The 14,395-nt window shown below is 51.5% G+C and overlaps 2 protein-coding genes across 2 annotated transcripts; one reads left to right on the top strand and one right to left on the bottom strand.

Annotated features, from left to right (window-relative positions):
* The first annotated feature begins 4,311 nt into the window (after positions 1 to 4,311).
* Positions 4,312 to 5,938, top strand: SWSAP1 (SWIM-type zinc finger 7 associated protein 1). The gene is made up of 2 exons (XM_036241260.1): positions 4,312 to 4,560; positions 5,247 to 5,938. Exons 1-2 carry the CDS (start codon positions 4,312 to 4,314, stop codon positions 5,766 to 5,768), a joined length of 771 nt encoding a protein of 256 aa, XP_036097153.1. The 3' UTR covers positions 5,769 to 5,938.
* A 1,625-nt stretch (positions 5,939 to 7,563) lies between these two features.
* Positions 7,564 to 14,135, bottom strand: EPOR (erythropoietin receptor). Its single transcript, XM_036240221.1, has 8 exons — positions 13,860 to 14,135; positions 12,665 to 12,800; positions 12,155 to 12,333; positions 11,920 to 12,077; positions 11,339 to 11,492; positions 11,167 to 11,254; positions 8,950 to 9,037; positions 7,564 to 8,857 (listed from the first exon to the last, which is right to left on the bottom strand). The coding sequence occupies exons 1-8, from the start codon at positions 13,972 to 13,974 to the stop codon at positions 8,252 to 8,254; spliced, it is 1,524 nt and encodes a 507-aa protein (XP_036096114.1). The 5' UTR covers positions 13,975 to 14,135; the 3' UTR covers positions 7,564 to 8,251.
* Positions 14,136 to 14,395: the final 260 nt, after the last annotated feature.

Raw genomic sequence — 14,395 nt, 5'->3', positions numbered from 1 at the left:
TTCTAAACCCTAGGATCACAGATTTAGGTCAGGGATTGGGATCTCTGATATGTTAGATATTGATGTGACAAGGAGCAAACTCAAGCTAGAGAAGACAGTGGGACAACTGTGGGATAGAGACACAGTTTGCAATTTAAAGTGAGTGGTTAGAAAAGTTCCTTCTGAGGAGATGGTACTGGAGATGAGGTGTGAAGGAGAGGAGGGAGGGGCCCATTAAAATACCAGGGGTGGTGGGAGGAGCATCACTAGGCAGAAGGAAGGGCAAGCACAAAGGCCCTGAGGTGGGAGGGTGCCTGCTATGTTCAGGGAACAGTGTGAAGATCTGTGTGGCTGGAACAGAATAAATGGGGGGGAGGTAGTGGGCGTGATTGTGGACTGCAGGGAATGAGATGGTAGCATTAAAGGGTTGAAGGAAGAGAAAGGACAGAAGCACTGACCCCCCGCCCCTGCGTCACCGGCCAGAACTCCCGTTTCCAGGGTCTTACGTTCCTCCTGTGGCACAGCAGCCTCCACGCAGGTCAGTATGGAAGCAAAATTTCAGCACGGTGGACAGCACCCCAGCCAACCTAGTTGGAGCTGTCCACGGTACTGATGTTAAGCATGCGACAAGAAAAGGTAAAATGGGGGCTGCAGGACACAAAGAAGTGTCTGGGACCGCTAGAGAGGGTGGTGGCAGCAGCCTGGGCCTTGCCCATATCTCCATCCCAGGATGGATAATCTTAGGTAGAGAATCTAGACTAAGATGTACTGGCTATTGAAAAGCTTGACATGCCCCCATGGGTCTCATAACATCTCAAACTCAACTCCACAAAAACGGAGCTCTGACATAGAATGTAAATCAGCCCTGGCCGGTTTGCTAAGTGGTTAGAGCATCAGCCTGCGAACCAAAAAGTCACGGGTTTGATTCCAGTCAAGGGCACGTACCTTAGTTGCAGTTCGGTCCCAGTCCTGGTTGGAGTCGTGCAGAAAGCAACCAATCGATGTATCTCTCTCACATCGATATCTCTCTCTTCCTCCCTCCCACTCTATCTGAAGATAAATGGAAAAATATCCTCTGGTGAGGATTAGAAAAAAAAGAGAATGTAAATCCGACCATAACACTCCTCTGCTCAAATCCTTTTGTGGATCCCCATGACACTCTATGTAGAAGCCAAAGTTCTCCCAATGCCTCCAGGCCTTTGCAGGTCCAAGTGCCTCCACCTGGAATATTCTTCCCCCAGATATCTGCATGATATATCACCTCCTTCAAGCCTTTTCTCGACTGTCAACTTCTCAATGAGGTCTTCCCCTACCACTCTATTCAGAATTGTAAAAACAACCAAACAATTGGTCCTCCCAACTTTCCTTCCCTGTGTAAACTTTTTGCATGCACTTAACATCTGCTTATAGACTATTTAAATTCCTCATTGTGCTTAGTGGTCATTATCTTCTCCCTCATAAGAGATGTCAACTCAGGCAGAGACTTTGTCATCTGTTCACTACTGAGTTCCCAGTGCCCAAAACCAGGCCTGGCACACAGCAGGGGCTCAACAATAGTTAAATAAATTAACTTGAGGGTTTATTTTATTTTATTTTATTTTATTTTTTAAATCCTCACCCAAGGATATTTTTCTATTTATCATCAGGTAGAGTGGGAGGGAAGGAGAAAGAAAGAGAGAAACATCAATGTGAGAGAGACACATAGACTGGTTGCCTCCCTCAAGACCCGACCAGGGCTGGGGTTGAACCGCAACCAAAGTACACGCCCTTGAGCAGAATCAATCCTGCGACTCATTGGTCAATGGGCTGATGCTCTAACCACTGAGCAAAATGGGCCAGGGCATCTTGAGGGTGTTGAAATGTGAGGGAGAAGCACAGACTGTCCCTGAGCCGTCCACTTTCCCATCCCCTCACCCATCAGTCCTCCCCCCTCCAGAGACCTCCTCTATGTTAAGTGTCCTTCTGTAAGGACATGAAGACAGGATTCTGAGACAGAAGTACTGTATGCATGAGGGATATGCCTGCATCTCTGCCAACGTACTGAGCCTACATTTATGCCAGGTGCTCTTCTAGTAGCTGGGGATCCAGCAGTGAACAAAAGAAAGACCCTACCTTGTCCTGGCCGGTTTGGCTCAGCGGTTAGAGCATCGGCCTGCGGTTCAGAGAGACTGGGGTTTGGTTCCCGCTAAGGGCACGTACCTCGGTTGCAGTTGGTCATGCAGGTGGCAGCCACTCGATGTGTTCCTTTCACGTCGATGTTTCTCTCTCTCTTTCCCTCCCACTCTATCTGAACAAAAAATGGAAAAATGTCCTCAGGTGAGGATTAAAAAAAAGAAAGAAAGACCCTACCTTGGTTGAGCTGACATTCTAGTGGGGAGAGAGACAATAAAATAAATACATAACATTAGAAGTTACAAGTTATTTGAAGATACATAAAGGCAGACAAGCAGTTAACAAGCGAAGCAGGTGCAATCTTACATGAATGGTCAGGGAAAGCCTCTCTGAGTAAGTGATATTTAAGCAGATACCTGAATGGAGTGGGAGAACGAGCCACAGGGCTATCTGGGAGCTGGGTGTTCTAGGCAGGGGAACAGTAAATGCAAGAGACCTGAGGTGGGGCTGTGTTCAGGGTGCTTCAATGTATGAAACTGTGATATGGGCATCACTACTAGGTGCTTGTAAAGTGAGGTGTTACAAAGTGAGGTGAGTCATGGTTTGTGTATCTGTTAGGAGGGCTGAGGTGGTGCTTTTGACAAGGCAGTGTAACAGTGTATCTCATCTCTGAGTGTGTAAATAAAGAGCTGCAAGTACATCAGCTAAAAGGAAATGTGTGTGTGTGCATGTAGAAGGAGCTGCAGGAATATCAGCTGAAAGGAAACATGTCTCTGTGCATGGTGGCAATGGTATGGTTGTATCAGTGTGTTCTAGTATGTGTGCAAGGGACATGTGTAGGGGTGTGAAGGTAGGAGAGAGTGTGTATGGGATGCTTTGTGTCGGGATAGGATAGGGCTCTGAGCATGTGGGTGATGGGGATTCTGAAAGTGGAATATATCCAGAGATGCCATGGTGTGTGTGTGTGTGTGTGTGTGTGTGTGTGTAGGGATGTGGGGATACCCGCCTGTGTGAGTGGGTGTATTGGGGGGACCTTGTGGAGCTGTGTTCTGGTCCCAGAGGGAAAAAGAAAGCCTAGGAAATATCTCAATTCCGACCTGCCCCGCGGTCTCCTGGCAACAGCACTACTTTTAAGTTACCAGGAAACAGAGTTGCCAGGGCAACAGGGCCGTGAGTGGCAGCACTGGGGCAAAGTCTGGGTGAAGAGCCCGTTTGCCATCACTTGATCACTCAGGGCCTTTGCAGGTACAGGTGCCTTGTTCCTCCTTCTCTCCCAGCGTCTCACCAATTCTGCCTTCCTTTTTCCACTCATTTATTTAACGAGCATATAGGGTGGGGCAAGAGTAGGTTCACAGTTGTTCATATGGATAATAATACAATAATTAATAATACAAGAATAAACTATGTTTCGCATACTCACCATTGTAAACCTATTTTGCCCCACCCTGTAAGTTGAGAATCTACAATGAGCTAGTCAATGTTCTGGGCGCTGGAGTTACCAAGTGAACAAAGCAAAAAATGTCCCAGTCTCCCAGCCTGTTTCTTTGTTTCTCCTGGCCCCTTCATTGTTCGTGGTGCTGTTTCCCCCTACCTCCTTACCTCTAGCAGGATCTAAGGATCCCCAGGCCAGTGAGGAAGCCAGCTGAAATTCCTCACAGACCCTCAGAGACAGCTTCTGATGTTTTGCTCACAAATGTCCCTGGGCCTGCTGCCCTCGACGGACACTTGTGCCAGTACTGAGACGCAGAGAGAAGTACACGGCTTCTCCATCTCTCCTCAATCGTCACTGGGTGATATCAGCAGAAACATAGGCACATGTCTATCGCAATATTCCTCCGCGATATCATGAGTTCCATTTCACAGGTGAGCAAATTGAGGCTAGGAGATTTCAGTGTCACTGATTCAGGAGAGTCTGCTCCCTCCAACTTTCAACACTTACATTTGTCTGTTTAGCTGAGTAGCTAACAATAACAGTATTCGTACTGCTTTCTTCAGCAGACTCAAGCTGAGGGAGGGGTCCTTTTCCCCTCAAACGTCCCATCCCTCCCTCAGACTAGGTTAATCGCCCTTTCTCCAGCGTAGGAAATAGCAAAAGAGGAACTCTGATGGACAGATCCATAGACCAATGGAGAAGCTACATGCACTGTAACCAAAGAGGGCTTGGCTGGGGCGGGACTAAGGGCAGGGAGGGGCCACTTATTGGACAGTGGTACGTTGTTGATGGCGGAGACGCTGAGGCGGGTGCTAAGCTCTGGTAGGGCGGCCGGGCCCGGGGAGGATATTGCAGCTGAGCCTGGACCACCTTTACTGCTGCTCGGCGGTCCGGGGTCTGGAAAGACTGCGCTGCTATTCGCGGCGGCCCTGGAGGCGGCAGGGGAGGGCCGAGGCCCTGTGCTCTTCCTGACCCGGAGGCCTCTGCAAAGCCTGCCCCGCCGGACGCCGGCGGCGCTCGACCCCCTGCGTCTACAGGTAACAGGGAGACGGAACCCGAAGCGGACCAGCCGGTGGCGGGGCGGATCGAGGATTGAATGACAAGTAGTCAGACCAATGGAGGGGACAAAGGAAGGACAAGCCGGAACAGCCATCCTTGAGGGGAGTCAGGAATTAGTCGGGGGCGGGACATGTGAGGGCTTAAAATCGAGTGAGACTATCCAATGAAGGGGCGGAGTTAGCGAAAGGCGGTGCCCAAAGGGTCGGTTCAGGGCCAGTAGGTGCGGGACTAACTCTGGTTGTCAGGACACGAGTTGGTTCCGGGGAAGCCAGAGTCAATGATGGGGCCTGGAAAGGCTAGGGATAGGTTTTGTGTGGAAAGATTGCTCTAGAGACTGTAGAAAGACATACCTTGTATTGAGGGCGTACTATCTCTTTTCATTATAATCTTGCCACTATCGCTTAAACTCCCCCCCCCCCCAGACATACCTTGTTCTGAACTAATACCAAGCGGTGATGAGTGGCAGATAATAAAAGTGTGTGTCGGGGGAGCGGGGGGCAGGCAAATAGAATATATTCGATCACTCTGAGCTGCTTCACTCTGGAACCAGCTGTTTGGGGAGTGAGAGCCTCGCCCAGGAAAATATGCAAGGAAGCAAGGCTGTTAAAGCTGGGAGCCTGGCTTCCTATGCTGAATCTGGCCCTTTCATTTTTTTCCTCCCTAGAAGATCCGTTTCCAATACCCACCCTCAACCCATGAGCTCCTCCGGCTCCTGTGCTCTGCCCATGAGGCCCCAGGGCCAGCCCCCTTCCTTCTGCTGATTGATGGCCTGGAGGAGTACCTAGCTGAAGACCTCAAGCCCCAGGAAGCTGCCTACTTGGCTGCCCTGCTTCTGGACACAGCTGCCCACTTCAGCCACCAGGTTGGGCCCGGCCGAGGCTGTGGGCTCATTGTGGCCCTCCAGACCCAGGAGGAAGGAGACAGTGGGGATGCTCTGCAGCTGTCACTTCTCCAGAAGTATTTCCTCGCCCAGTGCTGGCTGCAGCGAACTGCACCAGGCTCAGGACATCGCTGCTTCAGAGCCTGCCTGGAGCCAGGTGGGCTAGGCCCTAGGGAAGAGTGGTGTGTGGCTTTCCAACCAGATGGAGAGATGAGAATCACCCCATGGCCTACTCAGGCAGGAGACCCCAGGTCAGACAAGAGTTCAAGCTGTGGAGGCCAGCCTTGCTTGAGCTTTGGTGTGTGACCACCTCTCTATGCCTGTTTCCCATGGCTGGAATATTTACCTCGGGGCCATATACAGATTAAAAAACCTAAAGAATGTAAAGTGCTTTTTCTCTTTTAAAAATAGCATTATTTATATGCATAAACCAAGGACACACAACAGAGTGGTGAAGCCCTGGGGAGAGAACTGGGAGGAGGGGGTAATAGGGGAAAAAATGAGGGATATCTGTAATACTTACAACAATAAACAAATAAAAATAGGATTATCACCCTGGCTGGTGTGGCTAAGTTGGTTGAGCATCATCTCATGCATCAAGAGGTCACCCGTTTGATTCCCAGTCAGGCACATGCCCAGGTTTTGGGCTTGATTTCCAGTAGGGGGCCTGCAGGAGGTAGCCCATCATCATTTCTCTCTCATCGATATTTCTCTCTCTCTCTCTCTCTCTCTCTCTCTCTCTCTCTCCCCCTTCCTCTCTCTCTCAAAAAAGTCAATAAAAACATATTTTAAAAAATAGCATTATCATGTATATATTGACTTTATCAACATATTATTTAGTTTTTTTGTTTTGAACGTCATAAAAAGTTTTATGAGAAATATAATCTCTGAGACTTCCTTCTTTTCCTTGTCAAATTGTTAGTAAGAATCAGCCACATTTTTTAGTTGTTTTTTTTTTTCCTACTGCAAATAATTCCATGGGTGGCTATACCCCAAATTATCCATCAGATTATCTTATTTACTGCTATGAGCATTCTTTTTTTTTTTTTTTTTTTTGACATTTTTCTATTTTTTGTTCAGATAGAGTAGGAGGGAGAGAGAGAGAAACATCGATGTGAAAGGGTCACATCGAGTGGCTGCCACCCACACGACCCAACCAGGGCCGGGGACAAACTGCAACCGAGGTACGTGCCCCCAGCGGGAACCGAACCTGGGTCTCTTCGGACCGCAGGCCGACGCTCTAACCGCTGAGCCAAACCGGCCAGGGCCTATGAGCATTCTTGCACACATGTCCTGTTGTATGTGTGTGAAGCTTTTTAGGCTATATACCTAGAAGTGGAATTGCTGCAGAGAATGTATGCATATATTCAGCTTTCGAAAGTTATGTTCGACTTTGAAAAGGTGGTTAAACTTGCCCTGGTCAGTGTGGCTCAGTTGGTTACTGTCATCCTGTGCACCAAAGGGTCGCATGTTTGATCCCTGGTTGGGGTGTGTACAGGAGACGATTGATGTTGTGCTCTCTCTCTCTCTGTCTCCCTCCCACTCGCTTCTCTAGAATCAATGAAAAACATACCCTCAGGTGAGGATTTTAAAAAATAATAATGATGATAAAAATAATAAAAAGTGGTTAAACTTGAACTGCCATTGAGCCACTTGATGAAATTTGGTGTTATCAGAATGCTTTCTTAGATGTGGCCTGACATAGAATAAAGTCCTATGAACTGTTGTTTTATTAGTGGCAGAGACAAGCTAGAGGCCATTAAACAGATTTCCTCTCCCTGGGTGCACAGCTAAACTACATTTTCTAGCCACAGGTCTAGCTGGAGTCACGTGACCATTTCTGGCTAATGGAATTTGTGAAGAGATGGAGCCCGCTTCTAGGCTAGATGCCTAAAATAGCCCACGGAATCTCTCTCCCTTTATTTGCTGGCTAGTTGGATGCAGAGAATCCATCTAAAGCCCCCAGGGTCACCCAGCCAGTGTGACTCACTGGTTGAGCATCGACCCATGCACCAAGAAGTCAACCAGTTCAATTCCCAATCAGGACACATGCCCAGATTGTGGGCCCGATCCCCAGTGGGGGGCATGCAAGAGGCAGCCAATCGATGTTCTCTGTCATTGATGTTTCTGCCTCTCTTTCCCTCTCCCTTCCTTGTTCTCTAAACTCAATAAAAAAATATATTTAAAGACCCCAGAGTGACCTTGGAGGATGGTAAAGCTACAGACATGAAGAGTCTGGGCTTCTGACTCATCTCAGGGATAGCTGCCTACTTGTTTGAATTGAGATATGAGAGAAACTACTAATTGTGTTAAGCCACTCAGATTTAGAAGTTGTTTGTTATAGCAGCTAGTGTAACTTATAGTGGCTAATTCATTTTATTATGATTATTATTCAGATTTCCAGGTACTGAATTTCAGACTGAGCTCACAGCCTTTTATACTGCTCCCTCTATGGCCTGAGCCATAGGGGCAGCAATATATATAGGTATTGTAAATATATATATATATATATACACACACACACACACATTTGTATATAAATACAAATGTATAAATATGTATACCAATATATATGTGTATACACACACATATAAAAACTATACATTTAAAAATACTGCAAGGTTGTGACTTCCTGAGTAGGATAGGTGGATGGATTAGGCACATAGCCAAGGTCAGAAATGCCCTTAGTCCTGAGTGAGGCCTCACCGACCCTGCCAGATTGGTCTTGGGCCATCCATTGTTGGCACTTGAGGTCATGCTGAGTTCCCAAGCATCTGAGGGCTAGAGTCCTAGGAGCAGGTCACAAAGCTGGGAGGTGACGGCTCAGAGGCTGGGACAAGGCTATTCTCATAAGTGTTGGAATAGGGGCCATTGGATGAGCCCTCCTTGGCCCTCTGGGAACCCCCTGAGCTGTAGTCAGTTGAGATGCCAGAGTCTGACACCATGAGGTACAGGTACTTTAGGTGGGGTGGGGTGGGGGGCAGCTCAGGGGGCAGTGCCCTTGGGCACAAAAGCTGGGAGCTGGGGTCCAGGATGGTGTACTCAAAGCTGGCAGCCGAGGCTCCCTCTGGCTTCAGGGCCAACACAGATGAGCAGGAGGATGCTTCTGAGCCTTCATCCATGGCTGCTATGTCCAAACCACCACCAGGCCGTGGGGAGTCCTCACTGGGTGGAGTCCGGGGCAGCAACCACTTGTCTAGTACCAGGTAGGTGTCCTGGGCATGCTCATTGCCCACTGGCTCCAGCAGGGGCCCTTCATCATCTGTTCCTGGCTCCACTGCTTGTGTCACCCCCCAGGAACGTTCAGAAAGGACTTCTAGGGGGGTGGGTAGGGCCTCTGCAAAGGGGGTGTAGGGGCTCCACCACAGACAGCCATCGTTCTGATACAGCCACAGCTGGGGAAACAGTACCAGCTGGTTCAGAGACCTGGAGTTTGGCTGCAGGGGCAGGGAAGCCACAGGCCCTGAGGGGACAACCAGGCACCTACCTGAAAGTTACCCTTGTGGGTGGTGAAAAGGCCCTTAAACTCACTCTCAGGGCTTGGGATGCCAGGCCAGATCTTCTGTTTCAGAGCCCTGATGAAACCAAAGAAACAAGTACATGGGCATGTGTCATTGAGCATGCCTATATCCCCTCTGTATCCAGTCCCAGGGGCACAGATACTCTTAGCCCCTGGTGATTGTGATGAAGGCAGGGGAGTGCACAAGGGATGGAGAGCAAGGGCTTTGGCTGAAGCATCTGTAGGGCTCTAAAGAATGGCAACTGAAACAGTTATGAAGGATGTATAAGAGTTCAAAACATATCGCCTCATGCCCCTCTAAACCTGGCCCAGGCTTGCCTGGAGGTTCATTATGTCCCTTCTCTCACTCCTTCCCATGGTTCCCAATGCATTCAGAATAAAATCCAATCTCTTTCCCACAGCCCTGCATACAACCCTGCATATTTTCACTCTTACTACTTCATTCACCTCATCATCCACCACTCCCTCTTTACATACTCTGCTCTAGTCACAGAGCTCTTCTTGCAGCTTCTTCAATATTCCAAGCTTATTACCACCTCGGGGCCTTTGCATAATTGTTTCTTCTTCCTGCCTTTGTGTGTGTGTGTGTGGTACGTGCCCCGAGCGGGAACCGAACCCGGGACTCTCTGGTCCACAGGCCAACTCTCTGGTCCTCAACTGCTGAGCGAAACTGGCCAGAGCTCTTCTTCCTGCTTTTGATGACTGCTTCCTTCCAACTTTCAGATTTTCTCTGATGTCACTTCTCAGAGGTTTTCCCTAACCATGCTGTCATGTCCCCAATATCCCATGTGTTTCTGCAATATCACTCATCACAATTTATAATAAAATATCTGTCGGTTCCTTTGTTTGTTGTCTGACTCAACTATGAGATCCACAAGGTCAGAGACACGTCTGGCTTATTCTCCACTTTCTCCTCTGTGCCTAACACATAGTTGACAATATGTATTTTCTAACAAAATAAATGAACAGGGCCTTTAAAGACAACTAGGAGCTTGCTGAGCAGACAAGGCAGGAAAAGCATTCCAGGCAGAAGGAACAGCATGTGCCAAAGCTTGGTGTGGAACTACATGGTATGTGTTTAGAATTACAAAAACCTCAGGCCTCAGGATGGATGGTCTTATAAAGCATCTGAAGAACTTTACAACAGGGACAAGAAGACCCTCAGGGGCTTAAATCTTTCCATTAAGCCCATCTCATTGACTTTACAAAAGTTGATGAAGTCCTGGCCAGTTTGGCTCATTGGTTAGAGCATGGGCCTGCGGAACGAGGCACAAACCTCGGTTGCAGTTTGTCCCCCCCCCCCCCCCCCCCTTAGAGTCATGTCGGTGGCAACCTCTTGATGTTTCTCTCTCTCCCTCCTGCTCTATCTGAAGATAAATGCAAAAAAAAAAAGATGTTCTTGGGTGAGAATAAAAAAAAAAACTTGATGAAATTGGAAAAAGGAACTTTAAAAGGAATCTGAAAAAGGAAAACTAGATGACTGTCCCCAAGAGCAGAATCTTTTTCTTTTTTAAAATCTTCACCCCGCCCTGGCCAGTTTGGTTCAGCGGTTAGAGCGTCCGCCTGCGGTCCTGAAAGATCTGGGTTCGGTTCCCGCTAAGGGCGCGTACCTCGGTTGCAGTTTGTCCCCGGCCCTGGTCGGTTGTGCGGGTGGCAGCCACTCGATGTGTTCCTTTCACATCGATGTTTCTCTCTCTCTCTCTGTTCCTCTCTCTCCCTCCCACTCTACCTGAACAAAAAATGGAAAAATGTCCTGGGTGAGGATAAAAAAAATAAATAAATAAATAAAATAAAATCTTCACCCCAGGATATTTTTTCATTTATTTTCAGAGTGGGAGGGAGAGAGATAATCATCGATGTAAGAGAGACATCAACTGGTTGCCCCCAACAGGACCCCGACCAGGGCTAGGGACAAACCACAACGGAGGTGCGTGCCCTTGGCAGGAATAAAACCCGCGACTCATTGATCCATGGGACGAAGCTCTACTGCTGAGACAAACTGGCCAGGGCAAGAGCAGAAAATTTTAACTGAGGTCTGGTCTGCCTTGCGTCCCAGCCCTGCCATTAACTCCTCACTGTGTGACCTTGGGCAGGTGCCTGCCTCTCTGAGCCTAGGTTTCCACAACGAAAGAGGGGACGGTGGTGGGGAGGGGTCTGGGCCAGATGCCCCAATGGGATGCTCACCGGCGGTGGGAGAGGACAGCGAGCACGACCAGCAACAGCAGGATGAGCACGAGGATGAGGGAGAGTGTCAGGATGAGCGGGTCCAGTTCTGGAGAGCCAGGAATAGGTCAAGGCAGTGGGTTTGCCCCACGTTCAGCCCCAACCCCTCTTTCATCCCTACCAGGGGCCTCACCACTCGCTGTCAGCAGCGATGCGGGCTCCGACCAAGCGCTCCAGAAGCCATCAAAGCTCGGCTCTGCCATACGTGCGCGTACCATGAAAGTGTAACGCGTTCCGCGCCGCAGATTGCTCAGCACGCACTCAGTGCGGCCATCAAGGATCTCCACCTGCGGGCGGGCCCAGGTAAGAGGCGTTGCCATTACAGGCCGGGAGAACAGGCACCGGCAGGGAGGGCGGGTCAATTAGAGAAAGAAGGATGGCGCCCAAGGGGCAATGTGAAAAGTAGGCGGGGGCCAGGAAGGCTCGGGGCCAGTCAGGATGGGGCCCCGGGTAGACGGAGGGGCCAGAGCATGGAGGGAGCGGGCCCTGAAGGTGGTCTAGGATTTGGGACAAGGATTAAGGTGGGCTGGGGAGGCAGTGAGAAAGGGACCATGTCAGTGGTCTAGGAGCTGTCAGGGGCGCTAGGGCAAATGGGATGTCTAGAGTCAGAGGCGGAACCTGGAGGGGCGGGGCCGTGGTGACAGTCTTGGCGAGAATTAGAGGGGTTGGACCTTTGGGGGAGACTTGGGGATGAGCAGTAGGGGCGAACCTCACCCTCTGCGGGCTCCCTGCGGCGCTCCCTGCGGAGATGTTCACCTCATAGCGGATGAGGCTCGCCATGGGGGCCCCAAGAGGTGGGAGCCAGCGTAGTAGCACATGGCCGCCCTCGTCAGCCCGCCGCGCTTCTAGCCCCGCAGGGGGGTCCAGGAGCACTACCAAGAAGGGTAGCTCAAGTAGGTGGAGACGGAGACTCCCCTCCCAACCACTCCCCCATTCCCGGCGAACTCACCCACTTCGTTAATCTGTATGACACGGCGGTAGCGTGGAGCACCCGATGAGGCAGCTGTAACACGCAGCTCTAAGGATACGAAGCTCGACGTGTCGGCCGTAGGCAGCGAGCACCAGAAGCGCACCGCTCCGCGAGCTGCGGGCGCCTGGTGCAGGCGGCACCGCTTCCACTGCTCACCCCTGTGTGCCCAGGGACCGGGGAGCGAAGGGAGCTAGCTGAGAGGTATTGACTGGACTATGGGTTCATTTTGTTCACTAACACGAGGGGGCGTCCCAGACCCACGTACGCGACACCTTGGACCTGATTTAGAGGTTGTTCCAGCCCTAATGTTTGGGGTCGCGCTCCACCGGGGATCACCGGAGTGTTCCAGCCTCGGCCACTAGGGGAGGTGTCAGCTCTGACACCGAGGGTTTCCCACTAGCAGAGGAGGTGCCAACCGGCCTCGGCCCCGACCACGTCCGCCAGCCCCCTCCACCCTTGGCGACGCTACGCCTGCCCCGTCGGACTCACTCCAGCTGGTAGGAGAAGCTGTAGTTGTCGGGGCTGACCCCGGCGCTTGCCGCTTCCTCCCAGAAACACACCAAGTCCTCCAACCGCTCGGTGAAGCACAGAAGCTCTTTGGGCCCGTGGGCCGCCAGCAGGGCCGCTGCGGGTGGGGGGGGGGGGGAGCGAAGGGAAGGGGTCAGGGGAGCGGAGCCCTGTTTTCGGACCACAGAGCCCTCCCCCTCTTTCCCGTCGCCTGTGCGGACTGATAAGACAAAAACCCCACCCAGCTCTCTACCCCAGCGGGGCCCCGGAGGGGTAGGCAGAGGTGGTGCCTCCCGAACTCCCAAGCTCAGGTTACTTGCCTTACTGTTGCCCCCACCCATACCCGTCCATCCCGCAACCCACTGAACTGAGCGCAGCGTTCAAGGCCTCCGTCTCCCGCTGCCTGGCTTGCCCCAGCCCAGGACAAGCGAGCCTGTGGGTGTGTGTGGAGGCGGCGCGGCCCGCTATCGGATCCGGCAGGCTCCGGGCCTCTCGATAGCGCCAACCGTGCCCCCCGCCCCTCCCGCAACCCAGCGGCCCGAGGGATCTGGTGCCCGCATGCAAACCGTGTTTACAGTTGCCTGCGGCCCGTCCCCTCTGACTCGGACCCGGGCTTTTTCCTCCCTCCCTCACTGGAGGGTCCACTAGGTCCTCTCCCTTCAGGGACTCCAGATCGGGGAACCCAGACCCAGCACCACTACTGCCCCATTAGGATGTAGCATGTCCCAGGCTCCCTTAAAAGATAATGCCCTGGGGGTTTGGCTCAGCGGTTAGAGCGTTGATCTGCGGTCCGGGGAGACCCGGGTTCGGTTCTCGCTAAGGGCACGGTTGTAGTTTGTCCCCAGCCCTGGTTGGTTGTGTGGGTGGCTGCCACTCGATGTGTCCCTTTCACGTCGATGTTTCTCTCTCTCTCTCCCACCCACTCTATATGAACAAAAAAATGGAAAAATGTCCTCGGATGAGGATTTTTTTTTAAAAAAAAGATAAAACAGGAACCTTACGTCTCTTTCCAATGCTCTCTTCAGAACCCAGTCTGGGGACTTAGACCTGGCATGCCTCATCAGAACCCGGGTTCAGACACCAGCTTCATCCCCTGGACCCAGGCTGGAAGTTCAGGCCCCAGGATTGCCTCCAGGACCCAGTGTGGGGGTCCACACACAGCTCCATCCTTTCTTACCTTTGCTTTCAAACTTGGGGCCCGGGGAGTTAGGAGGGGGAGCCAAGGCGGCCCCGGTGAGCAAGAGACAGAGGGAGCCGACTCCAGGCCAGAGGGGCATTCCAAGGTGATCCATGATGCAGCCCCCACCGAGGGGGCTCAGAGCTCCTGCACTATGCTTCCTCCACCTCTGGTACAGTTCACAGCTGGGTCAGCAGCTGCCTCCGCCGGACACAGCTGACCAGGCCCTTCCCGGCCAGCCACCTCCAAGTGGCAGCTTCCCTGAGGGGGCGGGACCAGCAGTCAGCCTGGACTGAGATAAGCGGGAGGTGGCATCCCAGCCAGGCCCCACGGGAGGGGGCAGGGGCCCTCTAGGGCCCCCGCTGCAGCTGGGGGGGGGGGGAGGGAACACCTCCGGTTTCTGCCTCAGAAATAGTTTCTTGTTGTGTGACCCTGGACAGGTGACCTACCTTATCTGAGCTTCAGCCTTTTCATCTGTAAAAATTGGCTTGGCATATAGCAAACATTCCAAGAATGCAAGCTATTGATATTATCAT

This window comes from Molossus molossus, unplaced genomic scaffold, assembly GCF_014108415.1.
Source record: "Molossus molossus isolate mMolMol1 unplaced genomic scaffold, mMolMol1.p scaffold_m16_p_4, whole genome shotgun sequence".
Classification (NCBI taxonomy): domain Eukaryota; kingdom Metazoa; phylum Chordata; class Mammalia; order Chiroptera; family Molossidae; genus Molossus; species Molossus molossus.
This window is presented reverse-complemented; position numbering and strand designations above follow the sequence as displayed.

Bases quoted from the DNA above. Each gene is read 5' to 3' on its own strand.
- EPOR (XM_036240221.1), bottom strand. From the start codon at position 13,974: ATGGATCACCTTGGAATGCCCCTCTGGCCTGGAGTCGGCTCCCTCTGT. The intron at 12,334-12,664 runs GTGAGTCCGACG...CTGGGCACACAG, and splicing joins AGCTTCTCCTACCAGCTGGA to GGGTGAGCAGTGGAAGCGGT. The intron at 11,493-11,919 runs GTGAGGTTCGCC...GCCCGCCCGCAG, and splicing joins CCGCAGGGAGCCCGCAGAGG to GTGGAGATCCTTGATGGCCG.
- SWSAP1 (XM_036241260.1), top strand. From the start codon at position 4,312: ATGGCGGAGACGCTGAGGCGGGTGCTAAGCTCTGGTAGGGCGGCCGGG. The intron at 4,561-5,246 runs GTAACAGGGAGA...TTTCCTCCCTAG, and splicing joins TCGACCCCCTGCGTCTACAG to AAGATCCGTTTCCAATACCC.